The 13,942-nt window shown below is 37.9% G+C and overlaps 1 protein-coding gene across 10 annotated transcripts in view; it reads right to left on the reverse strand.

The window, feature by feature from the left end:
* Positions 1-3,819: 3,819 nt before the first annotated feature.
* Positions 3,820-13,942, reverse strand: part of DENND4A (DENN domain containing 4A) — a 143,911-nt gene continuing 133,788 nt past the window's right edge. For 6 of the 10 annotated variants that reach the window (XM_088024868.1, XM_028099953.2, XM_028099952.2 and 3 more), the window contains 5 exons: positions 13,440-13,557; positions 13,290-13,316; positions 12,663-12,825; positions 12,435-12,499; positions 3,820-4,454 (listed from right to left, as the gene is read on the reverse strand). In XM_088024868.1, coding sequence (XP_087880994.1) covers positions 4,318-4,454; positions 12,435-12,499; positions 12,663-12,825; positions 13,290-13,316; positions 13,440-13,557 — 510 coding nt within the window. In that variant the 3' untranslated portion in view covers positions 3,820-4,317. The remainder of the gene's footprint in view (positions 4,455-12,434; positions 12,500-12,662; positions 12,826-13,289; positions 13,317-13,439; positions 13,558-13,942) is intronic. The other 4 variants (XM_028099954.2, XM_028099957.2, XM_028099956.2 and 1 more) reach the window with 1 other exon arrangement.

Consider the following 13,942-nt stretch of genomic DNA (forward strand, 5'->3'; position numbering starts at 1 on the left):
CCATTTGTTATGCTTGGAAATGAGATTTTTTGTTATATGTTTATAAATCTATAATTATTAAAATTATGCTATTGTAGGGTGAAGGATCATCTTAAAATGTCAAGGTAATGGTGAGATGATCCTCTCATTTGATAGGCAAAGTGACCTATCTAGTCACATGGGACAAATCCCAGGTCACTCGTTCAGCCTTAGGATGCATGAACTGTCCCACTGGGGCATCTCAGTTGGAGGACAGCGGCTGCCCAGATGATGGTTTCATCCCTCTGGAGGTTGCATTTCCTTGACGACCCTGGTGACAGATTTGGGCCCAATTTCTAAAAATGTGAACCTCTCCCTGATTTAATGGGTTAAAGTTCTATACAGTACTACAAGAAAAAAAAAAGATTCCTTCCAAACTTTTGAAAAATGGTGTTCTGTTTAAATGTTTACATGGTAAAATGGTTGCTTCCGTCAATTAATCTAAAAATGTTTTTATCAAATTTATAGGCTTGGCCTTTGATGACACTGTTTATATCTTAATTATCATTTATTTAAAGATTGAGTACCAAAGGCGGCAGGAACCGGATTTAGTATTTAGGGCACAGCCTGGTAGATACATTTGAAGAACTGGCTGGCCTTCCTTGCCGAAGAATACCCTTGGGGTGGGATTCCTTTTTTGTAGGAGGGTCCCTCCCCTCTCCCACCCCCAGGTGCTACTTGCAATGTGTTTTGGGACTGGTCGCCATGGAAGGTGCAGCGAGGGCTCACGATGAGAGGGGTCACTAGAGCCGAGCAGGACCCTGGCCTAAGGCTGCCTTTACAGCTAAAGGCACGCTTTGGGTCTTCAGGCCCTGTTCACTGCGATGAGCAGGCAAAACCTGAAGAATTTCATTTACCGAAAATTCTGTCAGTTGCTCCAGTGGTTTCATCACAGGACGATGTCTGATAAAAATCTATACAGACAAAAGGAGGGAGCCATGCAAATGACAGCAACCGGGGAAAGGCCGCAGAGACATCATCAGTAGAGTCTGTCACCATCTCAGAGAATAAGCACAGGGACACAGGCTTTTCGTGTAAGAGACAAATTCCTGTAGTCATTGTGCATGGCTAATTTTTGTAAACAAAAATAATTGAGCCAGCAAGTGTACTTGCTTTGAGGCCAGAGGAAGAGGCCAGTATAAAGGGATAAGAAGAAGAGAGGAAGTGTGAGAATATTAAGAACTGACTGGTGTTCCTTCCGGTGTGCAGAAGTGAAGGCAATTCTGAAAGAAAACCGTATCCAAACCGGAAGGGCAGAGCAGGCTAGCTCTAGCAGAGGAGGGGGTCCAGGGCTCTCATAGGGGCAGCCTGTCCTTTCCCTTGCTGCTCTGAAATAAAGTGCCTAAGAGCAGCTTTCAAGTTCTAGTGGGAGAAATAAAAATAAACCTGGGCCATCTCACATTACCATACAAACGGGTCTCCTCTAACTGTATACTTACAGAAAGAAAACATCATAGCCCTCTCTGTACACCAGGCTAACACTTGCTAGTTGCACTAAAGTAGCATAGTAATTAGCAGCATAAAGTAAAACAAGTATTTATCACCTAAAATGCTGAACCAACATCTTCTGGGGCCATTTCTCTGTATCCAAAAATGTAAAAACATATTAAAAAAACTTAAAACAAAATAAGCTGGCAGTTTTACAGAGTTTTAAAGCATGCCCTCCCTCCCCGCATCCTCCAAAAAAGAAATCAGGGGGAAAAAAAGACAAAAATCAGAATATGAACAGGCTGCTAATTCCTTATCTGGCAGTAGGAGGGAAAAGTTGAATATCAAAATAAGATACAAAATACAAATGTATGACATTCAAAACACCATGGGAGGAAATAGTATACAAGTTATACCAGGACACAGCATGGTTTATTTTCCACTATTAAACATATAAACAAAACTAAGAGTAAGAAAACAAGAGACAGATAATGTAGCAAAAATGTATTTCTCTCCAACACGATTGGCCATGATTCTTCAAAATGTATCCTCAACAGAGAGAAAATCAAAGAAAAGTTTAGAGTTATTTTAAAGGATGATCTAGATTTTAGGTTTCTTTCGAGCAGTGTTCACCGCTTTCTATTCATGTTCTGGGTTTTAAAGACTAAATTTGTACAAATAATAGTCCCTAGGGATTAAAAGTGGGGAGGGGGAACTCAACCAAAAGCAGAAACAAAACTCTGTGTGTGGGGTGGGGGGAAGGAGATAAAAATTATACTCACTTTTCCATCTGAGTTTGAACCAGAAAGGATGGGCTTTACCTCACTTTTTTTGGTCTGCTATTTGAAATCCATCCGCTATAATTCCTACATATAGAGTGTGTTGAAGAAAAGTTAAACAACTTCCACAAACAGTAAAAGCTGTTCCTCTAAGGGAAAGAAAAACATGCACCAAAAACCAGAATAGAACCCCAGAACCCTATTTGGAGGGAGGTTTGTTGCCAATGCCCATAGCCTCCCCTATCAAATGTTTCTCTCATTTGACAATTTTCAAGTGATTTAGGGAACAGAAGACTCCGTTAGAATGTGAAACCTGGATATGAATAGTAAAGGAGAAGATTGGAGTTGTATTTACAAAGGAAAGGCATATATATATATATATATATACGTGCATAGCACCAGATTTTTCAAGTAAGCAAGTTCAGCGTCAAACTAATCCGAACCAAAATTTCACATTTGTAAACTCTCCCCCTTACTTCCCCAGTGGAAAGCTGTGGAATGTGTCAGCTTGATGCTATTCACTAATGGTGTGAACTCAAAAGGTAGTTTTTCTGCAGCTGAATTGATTCGAAGTCTCAGATATCCCCAGTACAAGTGTGCTGCACTCTACTGGCTTTACAGACCAAATCTGGAACCATCCATTTTTTCCTTCTTTGAAAGTGTCTAGAGAATTCCTTCATTCGTGACAATGTGTGCAACCACACACACACACATACTGATAATCTATAAATAATTCTAACAGCCAAAGGATACTTTTTATCAGAAATTACCCAAAGAAAGTGATTTTTGAAATAATGGGACTAAAAATATTTTTTTAGAGTCTCTTTAATACCCTTGGTGCTTAAACATTCAATTTATTGTCTGATTTCTGGATATTTCTGGATTTTAGATTCCATAAACTTCAGATTCTGAAGTCTTATCGAAAAAGCCAAGTTCCTCAATATGGGAAATTCTATCTGGCTGTACTTTGAGAGTTATTGTTTTTCTACTTTTGAAAAAATATTTTGAATATTTATATATATATATATATATATATATATATATATATATATATAATATTAACAGAATACTCCAGGAGGTCATATTCCAGATAAATATGACACAATCTGCATCATCCCCAATATTTTAGATATTAAAATAAGGGTAAAATTTGGAATAAGTTGTCTGACATATTTCCCAGCATAAGTGTTCATGTAGCATATTAAAATTTAAATTGATATTTGGTTTTGTAAGCTATCCCTGTGTACTGTATGCATCTGTTAGTGATAGAGAAGATTTTCAAATCATGGTATATTGAACCTGATTTTGCAGAAGCAGACTTGGAACCTCTCCGGCTCTCCTTCCACAAGGCTCAATGAGTCAGTGTGGGCAGTGCACACCTTTGCTTTCATTCACTCACTGCGGTCAGGCTTAACGGTACTAACATGCAAGCCTAGCATAACACGGACACTAGCACTGACGTTTCTGAATCATTCCCCCAGGTAATAAAAATATATAGATAAGATAGATAGATATACATTTAGAGATCGGCAGCTGTACTAATTACTTCAAATAGCAGCAGACAAGGAAAATAAGCACTTAATCGCTTGCTTCATAAGTTTAAGTTCGTTTTGTTTGCTATATTAAGTTTAAAAATTAAAAAAATATCAACTTACTATAAACAATTTAAAATATGTATAATACAACTTCATGGTCAAAACATTTGAATAGTCTATGAAAACAGGAAATACTTTGATCTTACATTTGTTTAAGTTCCATACATGATTTTTCAATGTGTCTCTTCCAAGAGAAACCATGAAACGGTTGTCTTATTTTGAGAAGTAATTTTGTTTTAGGGATTTCCTCGTCACAAAAATAATTACTTGTTACAGGAGAGTAAAGAAAAAAAAAAGGAAATGGGAAACAAAATGGCTTTCTCCTCACTTGTCACTCTTCTCTTTTGAAAACATTCTGTACATAAGCTATCTGGACTTTTGGAACCATTTACAAATGCATTTCCAAAAATTGAAGAAAAAGAGTTGAGAGTCTTCAAGTGTTATTTTATACATGGACTATACAATACATATTGAAAGTATACACACACGTGCATATCTTAAAGATAAGGTTCTCCAAAAGTTTTTCGACATTCCATCACCCCTGTACTTGGTGGTCTATCACAGTTGTGTGTACTCTTGACTTGACTAGGTGTGAGGCGATCATATGCCATCTTGTATTCTTTATCAAACGCATCTGCAAAAATTCACAAGGAAATAAGGGCATTCAGCAATTTATACTCGATATTAACAACAATCACATTTTTGTAATATTACAGAACTAGAAAATTAGAGGCCAACAAGAAATCTCTAGGTCACTTCTGCCAACTAAAAGACTACAGAATTTCAGAGCCCAAACAGGGGCCTTAAAGTCCTTAGCATTTTATTATTTTTTGTTTTTTGAGAAAGAACATTTTTATTTTTTATCTTTTAAAGATTTTATTTATTTATTTGACACACAGAGAGAGACAGCACAAGCGGAGGGGAGAGACAGAGGGAGAGGGAGAGGCAGACTACCTGCTGAACAGGGAGGGAGCCCTATGCGGGGCTCTATCCCAAGACCCTGGGATCATGACCTGAGCTGAAGGCAGACGCTTAACCAACTGAGCCACCCAGTCCTTAGCATTTTAGAGCTAGATTAGACAGACCAGCTAGATTAGACAGACTGAAATTTAAAGTTTTGAGATGCCTTCTTTTTAAGATTCTTTTTTTCCAAATTTAAAGATTGTGGTAAAATACATATAAATTTTACCGTCTTAACCATTTTTATAGTTTGATGGTATTACAAACCTTCATAATGCACAACCATCACCACCATCCATCTCCGTAACTCTTTTCCTTCTGTAAAACTGAAACCCTATACCCATTAAACAATAATTCTCCATTCTCTCCTCCCCTCCCCTGTCAACTACCATTCTACTTCTGTCTCTATGATTTTGACTATGCTAATAACTGTATGATTGTCTTTTTGTGACTGGCTTATTTCATTTAACATTATGTCCTCAGGGTTCATCCATATTGTAGTATGTGCCAGAAGTTCCTTCTTTTTTAAGGCTGTATAATATTCCATTGTGTGCATAGACCACATTTTGCTTACTCATTCGTCCTTCAATGAACACATGGATTGTTTCCACATTTTAGCTATTATGAATAATGCTGCTATGAACATGGATGTACAAATATCTTTTCCAGATCCTGCTTTTAATTCTTTTGGGTATACACCCAGAAATGTAATTGCTGGATCATAGGAAAATTCTATTTTTAATTTTTTAAGGGAATTGCCATACCGTTTTCTAAGCAGCTGTACCAATTTACGTTCCCAACAATAATGTACAAGGGTTCCAATTTTCTAGATCCTCACCAACGCTTGTTATTTTTGTTTTGTTTTGTTTGATAGTAGCCAGCCTAACAGTTGAGGTAGAACCCCACTGTAGTTTTGATTTGCATTTCCTTAATAATTAGTGATGTTGAGCATCTTTTCATGTGCTTAGTGGACATCTGTATGTCTTCTTTGGAGAAATGTCTATTCAAGTTCTTTGCCCATTCTGAATTGGCTTGGGTTTTTTTGTTGAGTTTTAGAAATTTAAAAAATCTATTCTGGATATTAATCCTTCATCAGATATACAATTTGTAAATATTTTCTTCCATTCTGTGGGTTGCCTTTTTACACTGCAGATACCACCTTTTGATGCACAATATTTTAAATCTTCATGAAGTCCAATTTTTGTATTTTTTCTTTTGTTGCTTGTGCCTATGGTGTCACATCCAAGAAATCAATGCCAGATCTAATATCATGAAGGATTTTTGTCCTGTTTTCTCCTGAGAGTTTTATAGTTTCAGATCTCATATATAGGTCTTCAATCCATTTTGAGTTAATTTGTTTTATAAGGGGGCCCAACTTCATTCTTTTGCATGTGGATATCTGGTTTTCCCAGCATCATTTGTTGAAATGACTGTCCTTTCCCCAGTGGTGCTCTTGGCACCACTGTCAAAAATCATCTGACCGTATATGTGATGTTTTATTTCTGGGCTCTCTATTCACTTCCATTGGTCTATATGTCTGTCTTTATGACAGTACCACGCTGTTTGGATTATTGTAGCTTTGTATTAAGTTTTGAAATCAGTATTGTGAGTCCTCCAGGTCTGTTCTCTTTTAAGATTTTGGCTACTTGGGGTCCCTTGAGATTTCATATAAATTCTAGGATAGGTTTTTCTATTTTTGTAAAAAACATCATTGAGATTTTGATAGGGGTTGCATTGAATCTAGAGACTGCTTTGGGTAGTACTGATATCTTAAAAATACTGGTCTTTCAACTATATGAAAATGGGATGTGTTTCCATTTATTAACGTCTAATTTCTTTCAGCAATGTTTTGCAGTTTTCATTGTATAAGTCTTTTGCCTCCTTGGTTGAACAAATTCCTAATTATTTTATTCTTTTTGATGCTACTGCAAATGGAATGGCTCTCAATTTTATTTTTAGGTTATTCATTGCTAATAGCAGAAATAATGATTGATTTTTGTATCTTGATCTATCATGCAACCTTGCGGAAATCATTTATTAATTATAATGGTCTGGGTGGTTTGGTTTTGTTTTTGGAGTGGAACAGTGAGGGTTTTCTATATATATAATCATGTCATCTATGAATAGAGATAATTTAACTTCTTCCTTTCCAATTTGGATGCCTTTTATTTCTTTTTCTTTCCTGGCTGCTCTGGCTAGAATTTCTAATATCGTGTTGCCTTGTTCCTGATCTTAAGGGGAAGCCTTTCCATTTTTCACCATTGAGTATGGTGTTAATTTGGGGTTTTTCATAAATGCTCTTTATCAAATTGACGACGTTCCCTTCTATTCCTAGTTTGTTGATTTCGCCAAATGCTTTTTCTGCATCTACTGAGATATGTGTGTCTTTTTCTTTTTTTTTAAGATTCTATTTTTAAGCAATCTTTACACCCAATGTGGGGCTTGAACTCACAACCCTGAAATCAAGAATCGCATTCTCTACTGACTGAGCCAGCCAGGTTCCCCGGAGATATGTGTGTCTTTTATTCTATTAATATGGTATATTACATTGATCGGGTTTTGTATATTGAACCAACATTGCATTCCTGGGATAAATCCCAGTTGGTTGTGGAACAGAAACCTTTCTAAATATTGCCAGATTTGGTTTGCCAGGATTTTGTTTTATTAATACGGGATATTGCTCTGTAGTATTCCTTTCTTGTGATGTCTTTGGTAATATTGGCTTCACAGAATGAGTTAGGAAGCACTCCTTTTTCTTCTACTTTTGTAAGAATTTGTGAAGGACTAATGTCTTAAATTCAGGCTGCTACAACAGAATACCAGAGACTGGGTGGCTTAAGTGATGAACATTTATTTCTCATAGCTCTGGAGGCTGGAACAACTAAGATCAAGGCTACAGTAGCATTATCTGGTGTCTGGTGAGAGCGCTCTTCCTGGTTTGTCTACGGCTGTCTTCTCCCTTTATCCTTAACGTGGCAGAGAGAGGGACAGCTCTCTTCTTCTTTTAAGGATATTAATCCCATTTTTGGGGGCTCCAACCAAATGATGTTATTGCTTCCCAAGGGCCCTACTTCCAAATACCATCACGTTAGGGCTACATACGAGATAGAAAGGACACAAACATGAAGTCCATCACAATTAGTGTTAATCCTTCTTTAAACATTTGATAGAACTCACCATCTGGTCCTGGGTTTTTCTTTCTGGGAAGCTTTTTGATTATCAACTCAAACTATTTACTATTTAACCAACTGAGCCACCCAGGAGCCCCTCTTTTCCTCTTTTCTATTAAGGTTTTCTATTCTAGAGTCAGTTTTGTAGTTTATGTCTTTGTAGGAATTTGCCTATCTCTTCTGGGTTATGGAATTTGTTGGCATATAATTATTTATTGTACTCCCTTATAATTCTTTTTATTTCTGGAAAGAATATCCCCTTTTATTCCTGATTTCATTAATTTGAGTCTCCTCTCTTTTTCTCCTAGTCTAACTAAAGATCAACTTTATTGATCTTTTCAAAGAGCCAACTTCGAGTCTAATGAGTTTCTCTATCTTTTAAAAATAGTTTTTCCCAATTTTTTCTTTATTTCATTTATTTCTGCTGTAATATTTATTATTTCCTTTCTTTTGCTTGCTTTGGGTTCAATTTGCTCTTCTTTTTCTGTTTCATAGGTTATGTAGGTACATATAAGTTCCTACATGATTAATTTTCCAGTTGAACATTAGAATCATTTGTCAAGTTTCTTATTTTTAATAGTTTCCAGTGTTTCATAACCATTATAGTTTTTTTTTAAAGATTTTATTTATTTATTTGACAGAGAGAGAGAGACAGCAAGAGAGGGAACACAAGCAGGGGGGAGTGGGAGAGGGAGAAGCAGGCTTCCCGCTGAGCAGGGAGACCAATGCAGGGCTCGATCCCAGGATCCTGGGATCATGGCCTAGGCCGAAGGCAGACACTTAACAACTGAGGCACCCGGGTGCCCCTCACAACCATTATAGTTAAAAAACAAATATTCTGGGCACCTGGGTGACTGAATCGATTTAAGCATCTGATACTTGATTTCGGCTCAGGTCATGACCTCAGGGTCATGAGATTGAGCCCTAAGTCCATCTCTGCACTGGGTATGGAGTCTGCTTAAGAGTCTCTCTCTCCCTCTGCTCTCCCCCCCCCGGCCCCAGCCACGCACATGCATGGCTCTCTAAAAAAAAACCCCAAAACCAGAAAAACCCCCAAACCAAAAAAGCACAAATATTTACAACATTCTGTCCAAAGCCCTCTGGTTGCAATTTGAACCCATTCATTCTTTTCCTTTTTATTTTTTTAACATTTTATTTTTTTTGAAGAGTTTTATTTTTTTATTTTTTATTTATGTGAGAGAGAGAGCACAAGAGAGGGTAGGGTCAGAGGGAGGAGCAGACTCACTGCTGAGCAGGGAGCCTGATGTGGGGCTCAATCCTGGGACCCCGGGATCATGACCTGAGCCGAAGGCAGTCGCTTAACCAACTGAGCCACCCAGGAGCCCCTCTTTTCCTCTTTTTAATGGAAAGTGCAGCTCAATACATTCATACAGTATTTATTTACAAACAAAATTATAGGTTAAACACAGTTATGCTTCCATTAGCCTTCTCCATCAAATAGTCCTTAATTCTAAAAAAGTTTTACCTTTCTTACTGGAACTTGTCCATATTTTTCCACCTTTATTTCAACTAGGAAATCTATGACTTAAGGTAACTTCTGAGTACAATGTTCCTCGGTTATATTTTTCTGGGTCATATTTTTTTCCAAACAAAGATACCAAACACTGATCTCTTCTGGGCTCAGATTTATAGCTAAAATGTTCAAAAGCCACTTAGTGTAAAGCCAATTTCCAATTCCTAGCTTTTAAATGAGCAGATTTCTTTTCTTTCTGACCAAATCAGTCTCTTTGTCCTTTATTTTTTTTTTAAGTTTATTTTTTTTAGTAAACTCTACATCCAATGTGGGGGCTTGAACTTATGACCCCCAAGATCAAAAGTCACAGGCTCTTCCCACCTAGCCAGCCAGGAGCTCCTCTTTGTGCTTTAAATGTTGGTTTTGTTTAAAAATGTCAAACCTAAGCCACCACCTGGTTTCACCTGTATTCTTGCATTAGCTTCTTAACTGCCCTTTTCACAATCTGCTGGGTTCCCACCCAATTTGTTCTCCATAGACTAGAGATCCTGGTAAAACATATATTCGATCATGTCTCTCCTGCCCAAGAATCCCCCAGATGTTTCTCACTGCACTGAGGATTCCGTCCAAAATACCTGGCAGCGCCTATAAGACTGCATGATCTAGTTCCCACCTGTTTCCCCAAACTCACTCCACCTTTTCTCTTTGAGCCCTCTTTTCCCTGGCCTTTTGGTTACTCAGAAATGCCAGACTCTTCATTTCAGGGTCTTCCTGCAAACTTTAAAGTTTGTTTGTTTTCTCCCCCACTCATATTCTGGCTAAATTCTCAACTTAGTGCCATTTCCTCTGAAGCCTTCCTTATTTTTAAACTTGTCTGGCCCTGAGGCACCTTAGACTTGGTTCCCAGACACATTCTCCACACTCCCTCCTGGTCACAATGCACTTTAGCTACCTTCCCCTATGGTCCAGTCGGCCTCTCAGCAGAAGCCTCCATAAATAAACCCTTTAACATCCCGGTTCTCCCTCCATCAGTCCATCCTAATACCAATTACTTACTCATTTATATTTGTTTTCAAGTTTGCTTTTTTCCCCCCTTCCCATTATTGTGCTAATCTCCAATCCTTCCCCTTGGGTTTCTAAATTCTCCTTGGGCATCAACTCTGGGTCTACACAGAAAGTGACAGTTTTTTGAGGGACACCCAACATATATAGACGGTGAAGAGCTTTGCACCCAGAGAGGACCATAAAGGACAGGACATAAGAACTCAGATGCTTCCAGAAACCTTCAGAGAATTGGCAAAGGAAGTTACTATCAGGTCTGTCATCAAACAGAGAGTCAGAGGAAAAGGGCTCTTGGACTCATGAAATGGTAAACTCCTTTAAGGTACCAGTAAAAGTACCTATGTAATAATCTCCAAGCAGCTCTAATAGAGGAGGAATAAAATTTTGCATGGGGGTTAGGGTCAGGAAAGAAGTTATTTGTAAATTTGGCTCTAGTTGGGGAAGGGGTGCTTAACAGCACCACTGCAGGGGGCATGTAATCCTTGTTTTGGCTACAGCAAAGTGAATGACGGATTGCTGAGATAAAGACAAGCCTTTCATACTCTCCCTCTCTCACCATTACTTTAGGGGGTCAGGAAATTTATTTTAAAGTTTAACTAAATTTGACTTTTCTATAGAATGTGCTCAGAAAAGGCTAACCCTTTTAGATAATGAGTACATAAAAAATACTACCCCTTATCTAGTAGTTCTGTTCTGTAAGATGCTTGCCATCTCAGCCATACGTATCATTGCTTCTGGATTCCATAGTTCCTCTCTTGGCATCAAGACTGACAATTCCCAGTGACACAGGTCACCTTTGGTCAGAAGGCACCTGATACCCCCTTGAGATACCCAGTTAGGGATGGCTGCTCTAAGCCCTCTACTTCATTCACTAACTCCTACTCTTTCCCACCCTTTAGTGAACTTGTTGGGAAGCCAGTACAGCAGGCAGTGCCCTGTTCTCTATTCATGTTCCAGATGGTCTGGCTGAGCAACCTGTAATAGGGCATAAGCTTATTATATACTGTCATCATTTTGAGGGGTGCCTGGGTGGCTGAGTCGGTTGAGGGTCTGACTCTCTCGGTTTCAGCTCAGGTTATGATCTCAGGGTCCTGGGATCAAGCCGTGTCCTGCTCCGTGCTGAGTGGGGAGTCTGCTTCTCTCCCTCTGCCCCTCCACATGATCTCTCTCTCTCTTTCAAACAAGTAAATAAATCTTAGGAAAAATAAACAAGAAAAAAGTCAACGAAAGTGTTGACTAGCGCTAAATAACCAGATATGTTTTTGTTAAGACAATATACAGTCACCTAAAAAGTATGGCCAATTACATATTCTCTCTTTAACCGGGAGTGGGTTTACTTAAGCAGGGCACCCACGTTAGATACCAGTCAAGTCAGAGGACTTATGTGTATCATTATCACTTTCATCAACTTATTCACATTATAACTTTTCAGACAAAATGCCAAAACTCTGCTCCAGTCTCTCAATGCCTAATAGCCACCCCTTTCTTCCTCTTTTCTACCAGGGGCTATTTCCGCCCTTTCCTGAGACTTAGAAATGGCAACTTAAAGGGAGCCCAGCACAATCACTGGGAGAAGGAGACGATCAATCAGAAAAGTTTGGGCCCTCCTGAAATAGATATTTAGCTACCTTACATCCTTCTGAAATGACAGCAGTCCCTATCTCATAGGGCTTTTGGGAGAATTACAGGAGAGAATACATGGGAAGTACTTGCTACAATGTCAGGTACACAGTAGGCCTCAAAAAATGTTAGCTTTTATCATTTATCATTGATATAATATGACCAAAGTATCTATTACATTAAATTTAAAAAAATCAAAGGAAGAATTCTTTTAATATATTAATATAATTTAATATTAAAATAATAATAAAGACTACCAATATAAAAATACTTTGAAAATGATACCATGATATATAAACATTACATGTTAGATATTACGCTGGATTACCTATATCAATGTTTTCTCTTCCCAGGGCCACAAGCGAGAGAAATAGTATTTCTCTATACAAACTCCTAGGAGGGGAAAGGAGTGGAGAAGATATTACTATTCATATAATCTCTACATTCTATACAAAAATATTTACGCTAATATAAGCATGAAGTAATCAAACAAATTACTAAGCCAATAATATGAATCTGCTTAGAGGAACAATATATTCATTTAAGACAGACTTACCTCTGTCTTTTAAAATGAGGACATTTATTCAGTGTCTCTAAAATTTGACTCATTGGTCCATAGACATCATTCATTTTAATGCTTTTTACCATATTTTTCAATAGTTCCTGGTTAAATGAATTATCACCTTTTTGCAATAAATGGACCATTGGATACTTTTGGGCTGTAAAAGAACAAAAGAGCAGATGAAGGAAAATGTTCTATGTGTAAAGGACAATATAATTGAGCAGCAACTGATAGTTAATCAAGAAGCTACAAAGCACTAAAAACAAATTAAGGGCAATAGATAAAGGAATAGAAATCTAAGGATGAGAAAGAAAAAAAGGAAAAAAATAAGACACATAATGATGAAAACAGGCTTAAAGCTTTCTGTGGCCTCAGATAGACAAAAACTAAAAATGCAGTTTTCCTTAACACAGCCCCTGGAGGAAATCCTCAGTCAGCAGCCTGGCATGGAAACACATGTGTAAAAAGAAGAAAGTGGGACAAGCAATGGCTAAAAGCGAACTCCACAAAACATAACCCCTCCAGCACACACATAGCACCACTCAAACAAAATAAAACAAAAGACAAAAACCCTTGGCCTCCATGGAAGATAGCACTAAAAACATCAAACTTAACACTCACTCTCAAACAAAAGAGTACGATTTTGACCTGTAAGACAAAAAGTAGTAAAGTAAAATACAAGTTAGTTATACATTAGTTTACTATTGCTATTTAAAGCAAGTACAGATGACTCTTACACAGACGAAGTCAGCATTCTATGATAGCACTTACTGTGGGCATTCCAGAGGATGTACAAGGGCTGTCCCGGATCCTGATGTAATTTCATATTGTCCCATAACATTTGTATTAAAACATATTTACTATCCTCAGACATACAGTGGCGAGGAATCTGTGTTGAAGAACAAATAGATATTCATTAATGATCCTTACCTGATAAGGTTTTGTAAATATAAAGATCCTTATATGTGTGCGAGAGAGAAAAGAGAACAGAAAATGACTGGTTTGTATGCATTTTATCTCGAATGAAGGAAGATGGGCTGAATTGAAAACGTAATGATCTCTGAAGTAGTTTTTTTTTAAGATTTTATTTATTTATTTGGGAAAGAGAGAGAGTGCGCGCACAAGCAGGATGAGAGGCAGAGGGAGAGGGAGAAGCAGACTCCCTGCGGAGCAGGGAGCCTTGATGCGGGGCTCGATCCCAGGACCCTGGGATCATGACCCAAGCTGAAGGCAGATGCTTAACTGACTGAGCCACCCAGGTGTCCCTCTGAAGT

Source organism: Eumetopias jubatus, unplaced genomic scaffold, assembly GCF_037043125.1.
Source record: "Eumetopias jubatus isolate StellerSeaLion01/CBP00866 unplaced genomic scaffold, mEumJub1_p1.0 scaffold_7, whole genome shotgun sequence".
Classification (NCBI taxonomy): domain Eukaryota; kingdom Metazoa; phylum Chordata; class Mammalia; order Carnivora; family Otariidae; genus Eumetopias; species Eumetopias jubatus.